The 15,587-nt window shown below is 43.8% G+C and overlaps 1 protein-coding gene across 3 annotated transcripts in view; it reads left to right on the top strand.

The window, feature by feature from the left end:
* The first annotated feature begins 2,505 nt into the window (after positions 1-2,505).
* Positions 2,506-15,587, top strand: part of FBXW11 (F-box and WD repeat domain containing 11) — a 59,499-nt gene continuing 46,417 nt past the window's right edge. The window contains exons 1-3 of one of the 3 annotated variants that reach the window (XM_010718868.3): positions 2,515-2,596; positions 5,041-5,149; positions 9,794-9,895. In XM_010718868.3, coding sequence (XP_010717170.1) covers positions 9,845-9,895 — 51 coding nt within the window. In that variant the 5' untranslated portion in view covers positions 2,515-2,596; positions 5,041-5,149; positions 9,794-9,844. Of the gene's footprint in view, positions 2,597-5,040; positions 5,150-9,793; positions 9,896-15,587 lie in introns of all 3 variants that reach the window. The other 2 variants (XM_010718871.3, XM_010718870.3) reach the window with 2 other exon arrangements.

Consider the following 15,587-nt stretch of genomic DNA (forward strand, 5'->3'; position numbering starts at 1 on the left):
GTGAGACAGGAATGGTGTGTGGGAGAGAATGAGAGACCACGGCTGTAAGAGGGCTGCTCTGCAATGAGCTGCTGTTATTGCAAGGGAGAGAAGAAGTGGAAAGGAAACGAGGATACGTACTGAGTTGTTTAAACTAATGCTGATTAATAACAGTACTTACATTCTAGCTTTTTTTCTCTGGTGATGTTTTCTTTATACTAATGCCACTGTTTATTACATAATCTGATTTCACAGCTTGATTTCCATGGTACTGATAGTACTTCGTTATTCACAGCAAATCCAGTTTTTCTGGAAAATCCCTTCCTTCTCCAGTTTCTTGGTGTATTTATGAGCTCATTGGGGTAACATCTGACAGCCTGCTTCATTTTCCTGCGCTACTTCCATGCATTTCCCAGTATGAGTGGTGCATGACTGAGACCAAATAATGCAGAATTATTGCAATATTTTTTGTGCTTTAATAATAAAAAAAGGGAGTCTCCTTTTGGGAAATTAATTCCTTTCCCAAACAGGCTAACTTAACAATGGGAGTGTTTGGAGGGAGGTTTGATGTTTCTTCATTGCTTTGCTGAAACAGGTCCCCGTAGGAGTTGCATCCCCATACTTGTAACCTGCAACCCCAGAGTGTTTAGAGGTAAGCACAGAGTAGTTCCACATCCTAGGCCCACTCCTATACAAATGCAGACAGATTTCTGAGATGCAGGTAAATACCTGCTTGCTAGGAGTAGGGGGAACCAGTGTGTTTTCTGTGTAAACTGGCATAAAGCCTTTGGGATCAATTCTTGGCCATACAGCATGGCAAAGTTTGTTTCCTTCGCTGGCCTGGCTGAGGCAGCGAGCTGTGCGTGGTCTGGCCCGGCTGCATTCTGTTTTGTGCTGCTGAGGGGCTCCAGAGCGTGGAATTTTGGCACAAAAGCCGTGTACAGCCTGCACTGTGTGCCCCCTGGGGAGGTGTGTGTACGTCAGGATGGCTTGCACACTGATGTGCTGTTTAAATCTTCTGTCTTTTTAAATCACACCAATTGAAGCATTTCAGACTAAAACGCAGCTCTTGGAAAGCCTATACTCAGAATCTGTTTGCAAAACTTAAGCTCCAATTACAGCTTGTATTTGATAGGAGATCTTTGAAGCAATTCTGTCTTGGCACCAAAGGACTGGCCAGGGAAACTCGATATTCGTGTTGTCTCCATCGCTCCTCCATGGAGAGGAGCTTCCAAGAGAAAAATCAGACCTGTGCTGTCACACTCACATTCATGCCTTTGTGCCTCTGCTGCCGACATCCTGCTGGCTCTGTTGTGACTTAGCAAATCAGTACATTTATATAATTTTGCTAGCTGGCTGAGCTATATTGTACTGTTAAAGTTCTGAGTCATATGCCGTGACATCTTACTGCTTTACTTGGCAGCATTAAGGTTCATGTATTGGACGTGGTATGAGACTTACAGCCTCACTTCACCCTTGAAATGTATGTTGCCCTATGGTTGATGCCTGCTTTACAAAAGGTCGAAAAGCAAAAAATCATCCCACGCTGAAGATGCTCCTTTCCTGGTGTACAAGGATTGGGTTGGAAGGGTCAGTGTGAGAGATGGTGCTGGCTAATTGCTCTGTGGGCAGTGCAGCGGCGTGTTCTAGAAAATGCTTCTGCTGTTTCTGGCTGGGGTTAGAGGGAAATCGTTCTGTCGGCTGTCTCAGACTTGCAGAAAGGTCTGGCTAGGAGTCACACAGCCTGCTCTGTTCAGGGTAGGCTTTCATTATTCCGTTACATCTGTAGCTGGAACTTCCACAGGCTCGGTTTTCTCTTAGGTTGCAGTTAAAGCTACTTCAAAGGCTTTGTTTCCTACTGTGAGCATGCTGCTGGAGGTTCTGGATGAAGTCCTTTACCATCTTGCTCTGGGAGGGGTGCCCTTCCTCTCGGTCAGGATAGCGTGCCTTGTTTTGCTCTCTCCCAGCTCAGGGTTTTTCTGGAGGTGCAGCAGTAGTGAGTGCTCTCACGTGGATGGATGGCTCCATTTGTGCTGCTGGTGCGTGAGGAAAGCTGGATCATTTTGAGTCTGGAAAAGGGAAAAAAACAAAACCCAAACAAACGTGGCAATGAAATGCTTTGGAGCTCGTTTGTGGAAAAATGAGGAGAGCTACTGCAGTGTTGTGCAAAGCCACGAACTCCCAGCCTGGCAGTGCACGCAGCGTGTTGGTCAGCTGTAAGCTGGTGGGTGAAGCTGTAGTGGTTACTGCACCGTAGGCAGCGCAGTTTCTTCTCATCTTCCTTGATCTTTACAAAGTGAGCTGTTGCCCCAAAACAATTTGTTTAGGATTCATTCATTTAGAACGTGGGAAAGAGCAATTTGTTGTCTGTGAGTCCATTTCTTTGTCTTAGATCCACCAATCCGATGTCCCCACTAACGCAGGTGTTACTGGTAAGGTGTATTGGCCCTGTCTAACAGTGCTAGCAGTGCTTAATTGGGATTTCATTCAAGCAAGGAGTAGATACACCAAGCTGAAGATGATTGGCTGCTCTCTTTTAACAGAAAAGAAGGAAAGCCCATTCGAATCCCCTTTCATTCTGGATTGGTGGATCTGAAGCGCAGAAACAAAGTTTCAGGTAAGCAGTCACCCTGTACTATATCCTGCTGCTTCTGCTTAGATGAGTTTGTCCGCAAATTCAGTACCTGCTTTAACTGCTCGATGTCCCTCAGATAGCAGAACACACCAAGCTGCCGGTGTGAGATTAGAGTGAGGAGTGTATTCAGGGAAGACAGCTGTGCTTTGTTAGGATGCTGCTGATCCCTGAAGGCAAGGCCTAAGAACGTGGGGTAGATGTGCCATCTGCAGACAGAGCTAGACAGCAGTACCTACAGATAAAGGGGCATTAAGCAAACACATCCCAGATCTTGCTTCTGGAAGGAGGAGGCACCCTTATCGTTGACTTGAAACTCTTCTGTTAAGTTCAGAAACTAACGGCTATCTGCTCTGATTTCTGCCTGTATTTTCTTGTGAGTTCATTGGAAATGTAGAGAACTTCTCCACTCGTTTGTGTTACAAATTGCAGTGGCTTTGTCCTGCTGAAATACCATTTGAAGTTCTGTTCTGGGCAGCACTCGGAGTCAGCATTTGAAATCCTTAGGGAGATTTCAGGTTGTGTTAGTGATGGTTCTCAAAGCGGTGCTGAGGAGGTGCTGCAGAGCTGCAGCAGGTTTGTTTCAGAGTAGCACTGTGGGTGTGTTTTGAGTCCTGTTGCTCTGAGACTTCGAAACGACTGTAAAAGGCTGCAGTATGTGGTGTCTCAGATAAGTTTGGGAGGTATCTGTGTGTGTGAGGAGGGAAAGTCAGATCCCTGGCTGATAGAGAAGAATGTTATATGCCTTGGATGTCTGGTGGGAAGGTGAGCCCCTCTCCTAAGGCCCAGCTCTATTGTGAGTTAGTGCTTTAATGAACTTGTCAACTCCTTTCTAAAGCTAGTGTGAAGCAGGTACGCCTCAATTCCTTTTGATATTAATAGCAATTACACTAAGCTGCTTGAGTGCTCTCCTCTGTAGACAGCTGTTAAAACAAATGTTAAGGCCTCAATATTTAATATACCATAGAAGAAACTCTTGTAGGTGCAGCTGATACCTGGTATTATTTTAGCTGTGTGTTCCATTTGCTGGTATGGTATTTTCTGCAAAAATCACACTTGCATTTAGTTGATGAACACATACATAATGAATTGCTCGTGGACAGCATACTGTTGTTTCCATGCTTGAGTTTTTGAATACTTGAGTGATTAGGTTAGTGTGAAGAAGACCTGGGCATGCTTTTTAGTACAGTCTAAAAAATCCCACCAGCTCTGAGGGTTAATCCTTAGTCTGACACAGTTCTTGCAGTCTCTCCTACTCCATCAGGCCATCCCTCACTTTGGAGCTACACTGCAATAGAATCTCCTGGAGCATTTGCTGCCCTGAGTGTGCCCTTTTCTAAAATGAGAGAACTGGGAGACAGAACTGATCTTGACATCTTTAATGATGAAAACTGCAATGAGAAAATAATTTAACACGCGCTGGGGGGAGGGAAGGAGAAGCTGTAATGTGTATTCCTGCTGATTAAGATCCCCAGTGTGCTGGTATTCAATATTGTACGAATTGCTGAACTGCTTGAAACATGGAACAGTCCTGTCAGAGGCATTCAGAAAGCTAAGCTGAGCACAGATGTAAGTGTATGCACATTGCAGGCTTAGTTCTTGTCCAGGTTTTGAATCCTACATTTTTGAAAGTAAAGTGCAAGTCAGCTTTCGAAGGCTGCTGAAATACTCCCCTGCTACATGAGGAACACAAACACTGACCGTGTCTGCAGCATTTTATAACACACTGAGGTTGGATTTCACGTGTACTTCAACTCTTCCAAGTTAAAGTGCACACTGCTTTGTCCATATCTGATTTTTTAATCAGGTTAATATTTCTTAGATTGCGTTAGTCCTTATCCTTAATAACTTGACACAGGAACGAGTCAGAGCCAGCTCTTATAGTCTTAATAAGCCTCATCTACAGTTTTTGAAGTGTTTGACTTACTTGCTGTAAGTAAGTTTTACTATTTCAGTTGGCAGCACCAGGTCTCTACAGTTGTTTTTTTCCTCCGGTTCTGATGTACTGTTAGCAGGTGTACTGCTGTACGAATGTCTGTAACACCTCTGCTCCTTCAGCATAAGGGAAGGAAAGCCAGTTTTCTTCTGAGGTGGCCTCTGTGTAACGTAGGATGTGCAAGTGCAGCAAGGACTGTTAGAATTCTGAGCTTTTGAAACTGCTGAGCCGGGATGTTGTGTATGAAGGGCGTAAAGATTAACCTAAGTACTGTATTTCAGAAGATTCAGAGTGATTTCAGTTAACACTGTAGAATAACTGTGTTATAAATGTATTAGGATTTTCTTTGTAGTCTTCCATGTCCTCCCGAAAACGAGATGCTGCATTTCACGAGTTTTATCCTGATGAATAAATTATAATGGAGTAAGGTTGTTGCTGTATTCAAAAAAATGCATTTAATCTTTTCTCCACTGAACTCATATTCCTTTTGTAGCATTTGTTCTGTTGTAGCGAACGCATACTTTGATCTTCAGGAGCAGAGCGGGACTGCATTGTTGATCACGCTTCTGTGAATTCATTGCCCTATGTAGAAGAACTGCGTGGTAATGGAAAACAATTTTTCAGATAAATTCTCATTTGTCTTGCTTTGAGCTTCCTGAGTTCTCACTTAGTGTCCTCCCCAAATGCGAGAATCTTACGTGCAGGTCTTGAATGACAGCTGGAAGGCTGAGCAATAATTTTTTTGGAATGGCAATCGTTTATCTAAATAGATTTTTCTGATAGAGCTGTGACTCAGCTATTGGTTTCCTATTATTTTAATTGGAAAGGAAAAATCAAAAATGTTTTACAAGTTCAAATGAGTTTGCTACTCTTTCACAGCTCTTCCAAACACAGCAAAGCGAGAGTAAGCCAGATCTCTTGTTCAGAGACCTCCTGCTTGACCTGAGAGCGTGGCCATTCCTAAAGCAGAAGAGCTGAACACAGGAGTTGTACTCTGTGCGTTGTGAGGATGGTGCTCAGCCTTCCAAACAGCCGCTCAAGACTGGATGTGAGATTGCATTTTGTATGTGGAAAGGTAGTGATGTGATGGCACCGGTTCATACCTGTATGGCGCATGTGAATACACCACACCTCTCAAGGGACAACTTGGTTTTGAAATGAAAATAGGAAGAGTGCAAAGTCTTGCTATTGGTCTGACAAATTTTCTTTGGTTCAGAGTACCTCAGCAAAAATACCAAGTGTGCCAAAATGTGCAACCTAGTGAATGTGCCAAGCCAGGCTGTCACTTGTGGAACGTGCTTCTTTGTGTTATGTGCATGCCCACACACTTCACTTCCAATTGATTAATCACAATTACAAATATACTTTGACACTTCTACTTTTCCACCTGCGAATACTCAGGGTACTTGTTCCAACATCCAGTTGGTTCAGCACTGTTTTGCTTATCAGTATTCTGAATGATCACTTCAGGGAAAGCCACCAGGTAAGATCTAGATGACATCCCAGCTAGCAAAAATGATGGGGTGGTCACCAACTGTACCCTGCTGAGTGTAAAATGATACTGAAGGCCTTTGAACAGTGTTAACTGCTTTCTGTTTTTTCTCTTATTGTGGTTCATGCTGATTTTTGAGAAGGTTCTGGGCTTGATATTAAATTTGCTTTGGGAGCATTAAATTCTGTAGTCATTCCATCTGAAAGTCAAAGTTTGTGTGTCAGAATCCCCCTTCAGCAGCACTCCAAATGGGATGCCAGTGGGTGTGTTGTTCCCAGACGGAGCATTTCAAGTACCAGCTGTTTCCCCACAGGCTTATCAATATTAATCACTTTTGGAAAGAAAGAGACATCAGTTCTGTTGGTCCAGGCCTAAATAAAGAGTAAGCTGCACTGTAAATTGAAAATCTTGAATAGCACATGAGTCTCTTACAACTAAACACCTAAAAGAGAACTCAGGGGGAAGACTGAGGTTTGTTGGCTGTACCTGGCCTTCCCAGTCTGAATCTTCACTCTGTGGAAATGCAGAACAAGAGCTGAAGCACTGAGGAGCTGGTTGGTTTTCATGAGGAAGTTGGGAAAAGCACTTCAGAACGTGGGAGCCTGGATGGTTTGTTAGGAACTTATAAGCAATTTTGATTTTGCAGTCAACTGCAGTAAGTCATTGCAGGAGGAGTGAATTCATCTGGTTAGCCACGCTTCTGCCAAATGTATTTTCTGTATTTCTGTTTGTAATTAAAAAGTAGCTCCCTCCAAGCTTTTTTGACCTGCCCAGAAGCATTGCAGGGGCAGGGCTGGCTTTGCTTTAAGAACGGACTCCCCCGAGCTGTATACCTAGCACATTAAATTGAGAATCCTCAAGTTACCTCTGTATAAATAAATAGAATGTGATTTTGGTGAAAAACGTTGAGGTCACGATTCCTGTAGTTTATAGAAGTTGTGGTAATAAGGGTTAGTAATTAATGCTGCCTTAACAATGACATTGCAGCATTGCCATCAGCCGATTGAAAATGTGTATTAGTTCCATTGGGAGCACAAGCTCAAGTCCATATGTGTTTCTTGAGTTAACTTAGTGAGCATTACAGAGTAATATAAGAAAGAAATCACAAATGTTTCAGTTGGGAAGTAAATGTAAATTGTAGAGGCACCGAAATAAAAATGCTGTGAACATGTTACAGTGCTTTAAGAAAATAGCACTTTGCACGTATGGGAGGTCCCATATGAACAAAACCTTGGTGTTCAGGGCTGAGGAGGTTGTTTTTCCCCTTTATTCTAAAAGTTAATACAATTCAATATATCAGAAGATGTTTTTCCATGCGCTTTTTGTCTGGGCTGTGCTGGGGCAGGAGCCAGCCTCTCTGGAACCAGAGCAAGGACTTAGTCATGCAGCTTTCTCTTCCTTTTCCCCTTCCCAGTCTTTATTTATAGTGCTGCAGCTCACTGGGAACCTGCTGCAAGGCAAGTGGAAAGTGAGGGCAGAAGCTCAGGTGGGTGTTACTCAAAAAGTAAAAGTCTTCATACAGTGCTGTGCTCATATTTATGACTGACGGCACTGTTGCAGACAGGGTCAAGAAAATAACGCTCGGAAGCCCACAAATATTTGCACACTGCTGTTTTAATGTGAAGGAGAATGCAGTATTTAATTTGTAGCATTGTGCAATATCATTGCTACACTGAAGTGTCCAGTGTTCTTTGTAAATCCTTTTATTCAGGGTTTCGTAATGCTGTGGAGAGGTTTTTGGTGTGGCTTAGACTTGGTGTGGAAATGGCTTCTTTGTCTAATGTGTTTTGAACTAAATTAAAAAGTTATTTTCAGGTTACCCACGTTGCTCTTCAGTTCTTCATACTGAGCTCATTTAGTGAGAGCCATTCCTAAAAACAAATGCAGCTTAATTACTTCATTTTTAAGGCAGAGCTGTAGACTGTGCAGTGTCCCTCATAGAATGGCCTGTGCTGAAAAGGCCCACAGTGCTCATCCAGTTCCAACCCCCTGCTATGTGCAGGTCACCAACCAGCAGACCAGGCTGCCCAGAGCCACATCCAGCCTGGCCTTGAATGCCTCCAGGGATGGGGCATCCACAGCCTCCTTGGGCAAAAGAAATCTTTTCTTGCTGTCTTGTTGAAATTCAGATAGTTGCACTGGTATCAGTTGCCCTGATTGTCTACAGCTGTTCTGGGAACTGAATTCCAGGTGTTTGTGTGAGGATATGTCATGTCAAGTAGCTGTAGATAGTGGGTTAATTGGTAGCTGAATGGAAAATCGCATTTCTTTAAGTTTTAAATAATCTTTTAAGAACATTAAAAGGATCTATTTGATATTGAAGGAAAGAAAATACAAAAAAGCATTAATTTGATTGTTACTTCTGTCCATAAGATCTCCACATCTCATTACATGTGCATAGTGCAGAACTTCCATTTGGAGTTGCACCCTTCCTACATAGGACTGGAGGAGAGAAATCAGGTGGGGTTTGGTGCTGCTGGGATCATCCTGTCCTGGTTTTGCTTTCATTTCTCTTTAGCACAGAAGTGAAAATCATAGGCTTTCTTGTGCTTTATTTGTAATATATGAAATAAAATTTGCAAAAAGGTTTTGCCCTCCTCAGCTGCTCTGGGTTTCCTCCTTCCCCTCATTACTTATTAACCACTCTCCTCGAGCCTTCACCTGCTCTCACCTTCATCTGTGGCTTTTCTCTTTAACGATTTGGTATTTGTTACAACTAATTTAGAAGCCCACGTGAAAATTACAGGAGGGCAGGTTTCAGAGCTGGGTCTGTGACTGCTTGATAGTAACTGAATCCTTTTCTCTAACTTTATCTGATGGTTGTGTAGTGTACTATTGTATCCCTACAAGGAGCTGTGAAATAATACCACGGGGCTACAAAAGGTCTGGAGAGTCTGTCTGCATTGAATTTCTCCAGCTTCACAGAAGCATGGTTGCAAACTTTCCCCAACTTCCAGCATCAGCAGTGTGACACTGAGTTGTTAAGCATGGTTCTTCCCAGCTCGGGTGGTGAGATGAGCCATAAGTACTGCTGGGCTATAATTTGGCTGACAGGATACCTTTAACTGATAACACCAGCTTTTCCCCCACTGACCGATTTAATCAGGATACCGTGCACGTTGACTAAGCAGAGCTTGGTCTGGCAGCCTGAACTTAGTTAGCTGTAGCTTCTCTTTTAACAAAACGACTATTTTTGGTTGTGTCGGCGTCCCACACCTAGACTGTAACCTCGCAAGTTAATACGGGCTTTGCTGTCAGAACAAATAAGCACAAATGGGGGAAAGTTGAGACAGTGTGGGGTGCCAGACCTTCATCACCAACTCCCCAGGGCTGCGTTCTGAAGAGCTGCTGCTTAATGAAGGGCTCCTGTGCTCCTCTTACCCGGGGTGGGGGTGGGGAGGCAGAAGCCAGCAGTGCCTGGCAGTCCCAGTGCTGAGCAGGGATTTGCCCCGCACTGCTGAGCTCCTGCAGCTGGGGCACAGCTGGGAGGGAGCTCGGTGGGCACCTGGGCACCACAGCCACGCAGCTGCAGGTGAGGCAGATCAGCTCGTTATCCTTGCCAGGGCAGAGGGATGGCTTATTTCCTGAAAAGGATCTTCAGTTGTTATTTTACCCTTGGCCACTAACCTTGCGATGAACGTAGAAATGCTGTAGATAAGTACCCATGTGAACGTACTAATGAGTTGCCTGCGTTGAGTGATTTGTTGTGGCATCTAACTGCTTCTTCTCTTCCTTCCTTTTTGTCACCCTGCAGTGTTCTGTGCCAAGGTCTTTGTGGCTAGGCTGCTCCAACCTGGTAGAGAGCATGTGCGCACTGAGATGCCTGCAGAGCATGCCCAGTGTCAGATGTCTCCAGGTGCCTTTCTTCTTTCTTGTTGTAAATGTTATGCGTATGCTGTTGAACTTTGTTAAACTCGTAGGACTCTTGTTTAATCAAATTGTTAAGTCTGCTAAATGTTTTTGTGCATCCTTTTTCTGAAATCTTCTACTTAACTGCATTGTAGGAGTGAACCTTAAGAGTGCTTTCTGTACAGGAGGTTCTCTGGGGGGTGGTGAGCTTTTGTGTTCTATTGCCTGTTTATGAAGTTGTGATATAAGTAGCATAGTTGTGCATGTTGCCTGCTACGTTTTGCTTTTTCGTTTAATTTAAAGAAAAAAACAACGACAAAAACCCACAACACATAATGAGCTTTGCCATTTCTCTTAAATTGCAATGAACTGAATAGCCTGTAATGTTTTTGTGATTTAATTTAGAAAGGATAAGCTTTTAATTTTGTACTAAATACAGCCCTGGTTACAGCCTTACTTTTACCATTGCGCATGTTTGAGTGCAGGGCAGTTAGCATGGAGCCCTGCAGCTTTTGGAGTTCACGGAGTCCCTTAGCACTTCAGCTTCTGAAAGTGAGGAGCAGGGGGTGGGGGTGGCTCTTACGGATGGGGAATTGCTGCTGTTGCTTTACTGGTGTGGGAGGGACTGGAAAAGATAAATAATGAAAGGGAGATTTTTGATACCAGCTCTGTTTTGAGCTTCCAAAATATTTACCTTGGAAAATAAATGCAGAACACATGCATTATCTATGTGGCACTTCCTGAAGTGTTTGGGAATGTATTATTGGTAGCAGATGTAACGATTATTTCCTATTGGTAACTTCTGTAACGCAGTGGCGTTGTTCAGTGGTTCGGTCTGCACAGAATGAATATTTGGGAGACATTGCTTTTGTGAATGAGAACGTGAGCAAGCTGAGCTTTGTTTGCAGTCAGTCTGTTTCCACTCAGACACGGGGCAATGAGAATGCTTTGCCTTAGAGAGTAACAGTCTGCTTCAGAGCCTCTGGCATGCAAAATGCAGCTCTGAGTTTCAAAATTAAACTTTAGGATTTCTGTTAAAATCCATTTTTTTTTCTGTTGAAATGTTTTGTGTTTTTGGTTTTTAAGTGAAGGGGAATAAAATTTCTAAGGTAAATGTATAGATGGATAGTAGTTCTACCGGAAGTGGTACTGCATCGTGGCCAAGCCCTGGTAACAACAGATGTTTGTAATTATGACAGTGCACGACAGAGGGTTGGAGCTGCCCTTGGAGTTTGGGCATGCAGCTGTGTGAAACGGCCTGAGAACGAGATAGCAGCAGTTCTGCTGTTAATAACAGGCTTCTAGGTGGCGGCTGAGTGTCTTGGTTTTGTGACTGCAGGCTGTGAGGGGGGATAGCTGCTGGGCCGTGTGTTGGGCTGGGTGGCTTCTGTCCGAGTCGGAGTCTGGATTTCAGTCAGAGTGTGAGTGTCTGCAGACAGCCATCTGGGAACTGGGAGGACTCTTTAGTAGTACCGAATTGAAATAATGGCAAACTTTGTTATTACAAGCAGTTTTTAACAGGTAGTTAGCTGTAAATGTAGCAGGTGCAAACTCAGACCAGGCTGAGCATTAGAAGAATTAATGCTGACTTCTGTTGGTATTATTGATTGTAGGATAAAATACAGAACTGTTGGTGAATGCGGTGCTGAGTACACAAGGTGTTTTGGTAAGGTGAGGTTGGAGAGCTGTCTTCAGCAGGCTGCTTACAAAGCCAGGTGTAGCCAACATCGCTGCTCGTAACGGTGTTCCAAAATAAAGGCCTTTATGTGTGTGTGTGTGCAGCAGTCAGGCTTCTTGTAGAACTGCAACCGAGGTAAAGAGTTGTTCAATCTTCTAGAAGCAGCTGTGAGGGATTTAAAAAAAGAGTTCTCATTTCAGGCGTGTGACTCAGTGAGCCCATGGGGAACTTGGAAGTGAAAGTGGCACCAGCTTCCTTTCCCCATTTTTTATTTTTGGCACCAGGACTTGCCTTTTGTTGTTCCTTAGCTTGTAAGCCTGTGTATAGAAATGGTAGGGCACGTCTACCTGGAGATATGTGATCAGTGATATTAGATTAATGATGATTAATAGTGAGTTTAAGGAGGGGAATCGAGAAGCCCTTCAGCAGAGTGAAATTATCAGAGCGTTGTATCAGTTATCTGTGTGTTACATGTGTGGGGTAGCTAATGAATGGTCCAAAGGAGGAAGAAATCCTAGTCTTAAACCTGGAGCTTTTGCAGTTTCTTCAGGAGGTTCTGCTCCGTCTTAGCCCCTTGTAGAGTATTCAGGAGTGGCCTCACACTAGCCTGGAAGAAGGAAGCTGAGGTTAAGTGTAGCAATGCCATAAATCCTAGCTGTGCTTCTGAAATCAAACTGTAGCATTCAAGCAGATGTCCTCTGGTGCCTGTAGGTTGGATGGCCATGTTCTGATTCTTTAGGTTGAGTCATACTTTGTATTCTGTGCTTTTCTCTTGCAGAGAAATACCTGCTTATTTTGTGGGATTTTCTGGGCAGATGCCCTGTCTGAGGCAGGGAGTTGGAATCGATGATCCTTGAGGTCCCTTCCAACCCAAGCCATTCTTTGAATGTTTGCCCTCTTTCTGTGACTGTTAGTGAACGGACAGAGATAGATAACTTAAAAAACCCCACAACATGGCTGGTGTTACTGCATGGAAAAGCATGTACTGAATGCCAATTACATGTTGAAAATACTATGGAATCTGAAGGCTTCTTTGTAACTACTGAATGGTCTTTAATAGTGGTTTAGTAACAAGGCATTCATGTTCCCATTCTGAACACACTTGGATTCAAATATCTGCTGTTCTCATCCTATCTTTAATACAGACTGCAAGACTGAAAGCAGGCCCTTGTCTCACCTGAGCGTTCCTACCGGTGTGCCCTTTCTTCCTCACCCTGCTCACACCTCTCCAACGTGGTTTCCTTGCTGCTCCTTTTTATTTGTTGTCTGTCAGGCATCAGTCTTTGTTGTCCGCAGTGTCCCTGGCTTCCTTAGCACTCTTCCAGGGCTGCGCACCGCAGGGAGGTGATGCTGCTGTGGTTCTTGCCAGAGCCCTTCCTGCTTGCACTGTACAGCAGGAGTGCATTGATTTACTCCCATAACTGGAAGCTGTCTTTGCAAAAATGTCTTAAAAGCCTTTTGAATTGACCAATTCATAATTTATTACTGCTTGGAGGAACTTACGATTTGCAAGTGGAGTTATGAAGGTTAGGGCTTCAATATTCTTTTCCTTGTGATGGCAGACTCTGCAAAGGAAATGATTTTCTGGCGATGGGGAATCTCAGTGCTATCACAGCTGAGCGAGGGCACGAAGAAGAAAATTTGATTTATTTATTGGAAAGATACAATTTAACATGAACTTGCCAACACTTCTATTTGTTATTCTTCACTAATTTTGAGTTTCTGGTGTTGGCGTTTCTATTCAGATACCAGATGGAAGTATAAAAATGGAAACTAGAACCGGAGAAAATTGTTTCTGAAAACTAAGAATTGATTTATCGATATGAAAACTTCAGCATCTTATTTTTGTACTGCCGTGCTGTCGTTTTCACAGCACAGATTCAGACACGGACTTGAAGCAGGACTCTTGCAGTCACAACGAGAGCAGTAGGTGCGTTCTGTTCAAACCTTTTCCTACGGTGTGCAAAATCACAAATGGGAGAATGATGAATAGCCTGTCACCGTGCAGCCTGCCTCCTTCTGAAAATGTTATTCCTCCCTGCAGCTCTTAAAATGAGTTGTAATAGCCAGACAACTGCTTTCCTTCTCCTCTTAGGTTTGAAATCATTTACAAATATTTCTTTGACATGTTTTGTGGTATTTTGCCTCAAAACAGTCGGACTGTTACTCTTCCTTCTTGGAAACAGTCCAACAGGTCCATTAAAAAGAAATGCAGATTTGATTCCTTTTCTTGTTTGTTTTTTGGAAGGAACACAGCGTTCTCTCCGATCTCTGAAATATTTGTGCTTGCCCCTCTGCTTTAAACAGGCTTCTTTTTGAGACACAAAGCTGTAGAGCCAAGCCCAGTTTTTGCAGAAGGCTCTCATGTGATGGTTGGACTCGAGGATCATAGTGGGCTTTTCCAACCTTAATGACTGCATGATGTTCTGTGATTCAAGCTGTAGGTAGTGGCTCAGCACACCCGCTGCTGTTTTATGCAGTGGGATGTTGCTGGGTCTGTAAGCCTGATGGTAGATGCCCATTTTTCTCCCTGCTCATCAGCGTGGGACTTCCCAGCAGAGATGTTATAGATGTTTCTCCTGGCTGAGGCTGGAGTCTCCTCTAAAAATGAATAGCAATTGGGGATCAGTTTTCAGCAGCTTCTCAAATCTTTTTTCAGTTCTTAACTGAGACAGGGGAGGTTTAGATTAGATATTAGGAGGAAGTTCTTCACACACAAGGTGGTGAGGCACTGGAACAGGTTGCCCAAGGAGATTGTGGATGCCCCATCCTGGAGGCATTCAAGGCTAGGCTGGATGTGGCTCTGGGCAGCCTGGCCTGGTGGTTGGTGACCCTGCACATAGCAGGGGGTTGAAGCTAGATGATCTTTGTGGTCCTTTTCAACCCAGGCTGTTCTATGATTCTTAGTGTCTGCTGCAGGTTCTGAGGGCTGCTGCAAGAGCTCAGTTTGATGTTTGCTGCACAGACAGCGATTGCAAGGTTTTTACCCAGCTCTTGTGTTCTCCTCTCACTTATGCTCTGGTGCGTTTCTCACTGTGCAGTGCCCAAAGCAAGTCTCCCAGGTGCCCAGCACAGCTTTGTGCTGCACGGCCCTGATGAGGGCTGGGCACCCATAGGATGAGGAATTGTGAAGTGGAGGGAGATTTTTTTTTTTCCCAGGAATGATTTATTATCCAGAAGAAAGTGTTGCGATAAGCACTTTTTTCAGTCATCCTTTGTGTATCTGAGTGCTTTCAGTTTTATGACTTTAATTATTAACTAAGCCTGCTGTTTCTTCGGGGCAAGAAGAGAGACCTTCACTTTATTGGGTCAATTCACAGTGTTTATTTTTAAGCAGAAGAGAATGGTTACTTGCTGGATGACTTTGAGTGTTAGCCTGTGAGCTCGTATTGAGCTGAGAACCAGAGCTCTTCCTCTGTAGCCTCCTTAACCGAAGAGCAGAAGTGTTCCCTGATGTCAGACTGAATGTCTCTAAGTTTTGATTCCTGATCCCCCATCTTGAAATATTTCCATGTAATGCAAACGTTTCAAGTTACTTGACTAGTGACTGTTAATTACAGGGCAGTTCTCTCACCTTTGTTTTTTCTTCAGAAGCTTTTAGTATTCAAAAATCAGCTGTCTAATCTGTAATCTTTATGGCTGTGATAGAGATCAGAAGGAAGTTGTAGTTCCTTGACCCTCTTTGTGGTATTTCACTAAGCTGCGCTCTGCAGAAGTTTTCTGTACATTGGAACAGAAATGTGAGCGTAGAAATGCACTCCTCATCAGTCACTTGCTAACTTGCCTTTGCTGATGTTTCTCTGTGGTGCTGTTAGAGATCCCAATCTGCCTTCTCTCAGCCTGGGACGGATCCCTAAGGAGGCAAGCACGCTTCTTGATGATGGATTCACCTATCAGCCAAAGATGCTAGACCTTGCTTCAGCAAGTCCTGAGCCATGGCTTCTATCTGCCACAGATAAGCATCATTCCAAGCATCAATTTGTGTTCCTCAGGAAAGCTAACACAGTTGTGCTGAGGCTGA

The sequence above is a fragment of the Meleagris gallopavo genome, chromosome 15, assembly GCF_000146605.3.
Source record: "Meleagris gallopavo isolate NT-WF06-2002-E0010 breed Aviagen turkey brand Nicholas breeding stock chromosome 15, Turkey_5.1, whole genome shotgun sequence".
Lineage (NCBI taxonomy): Eukaryota > Metazoa > Chordata > Aves > Galliformes > Phasianidae > Meleagris > Meleagris gallopavo.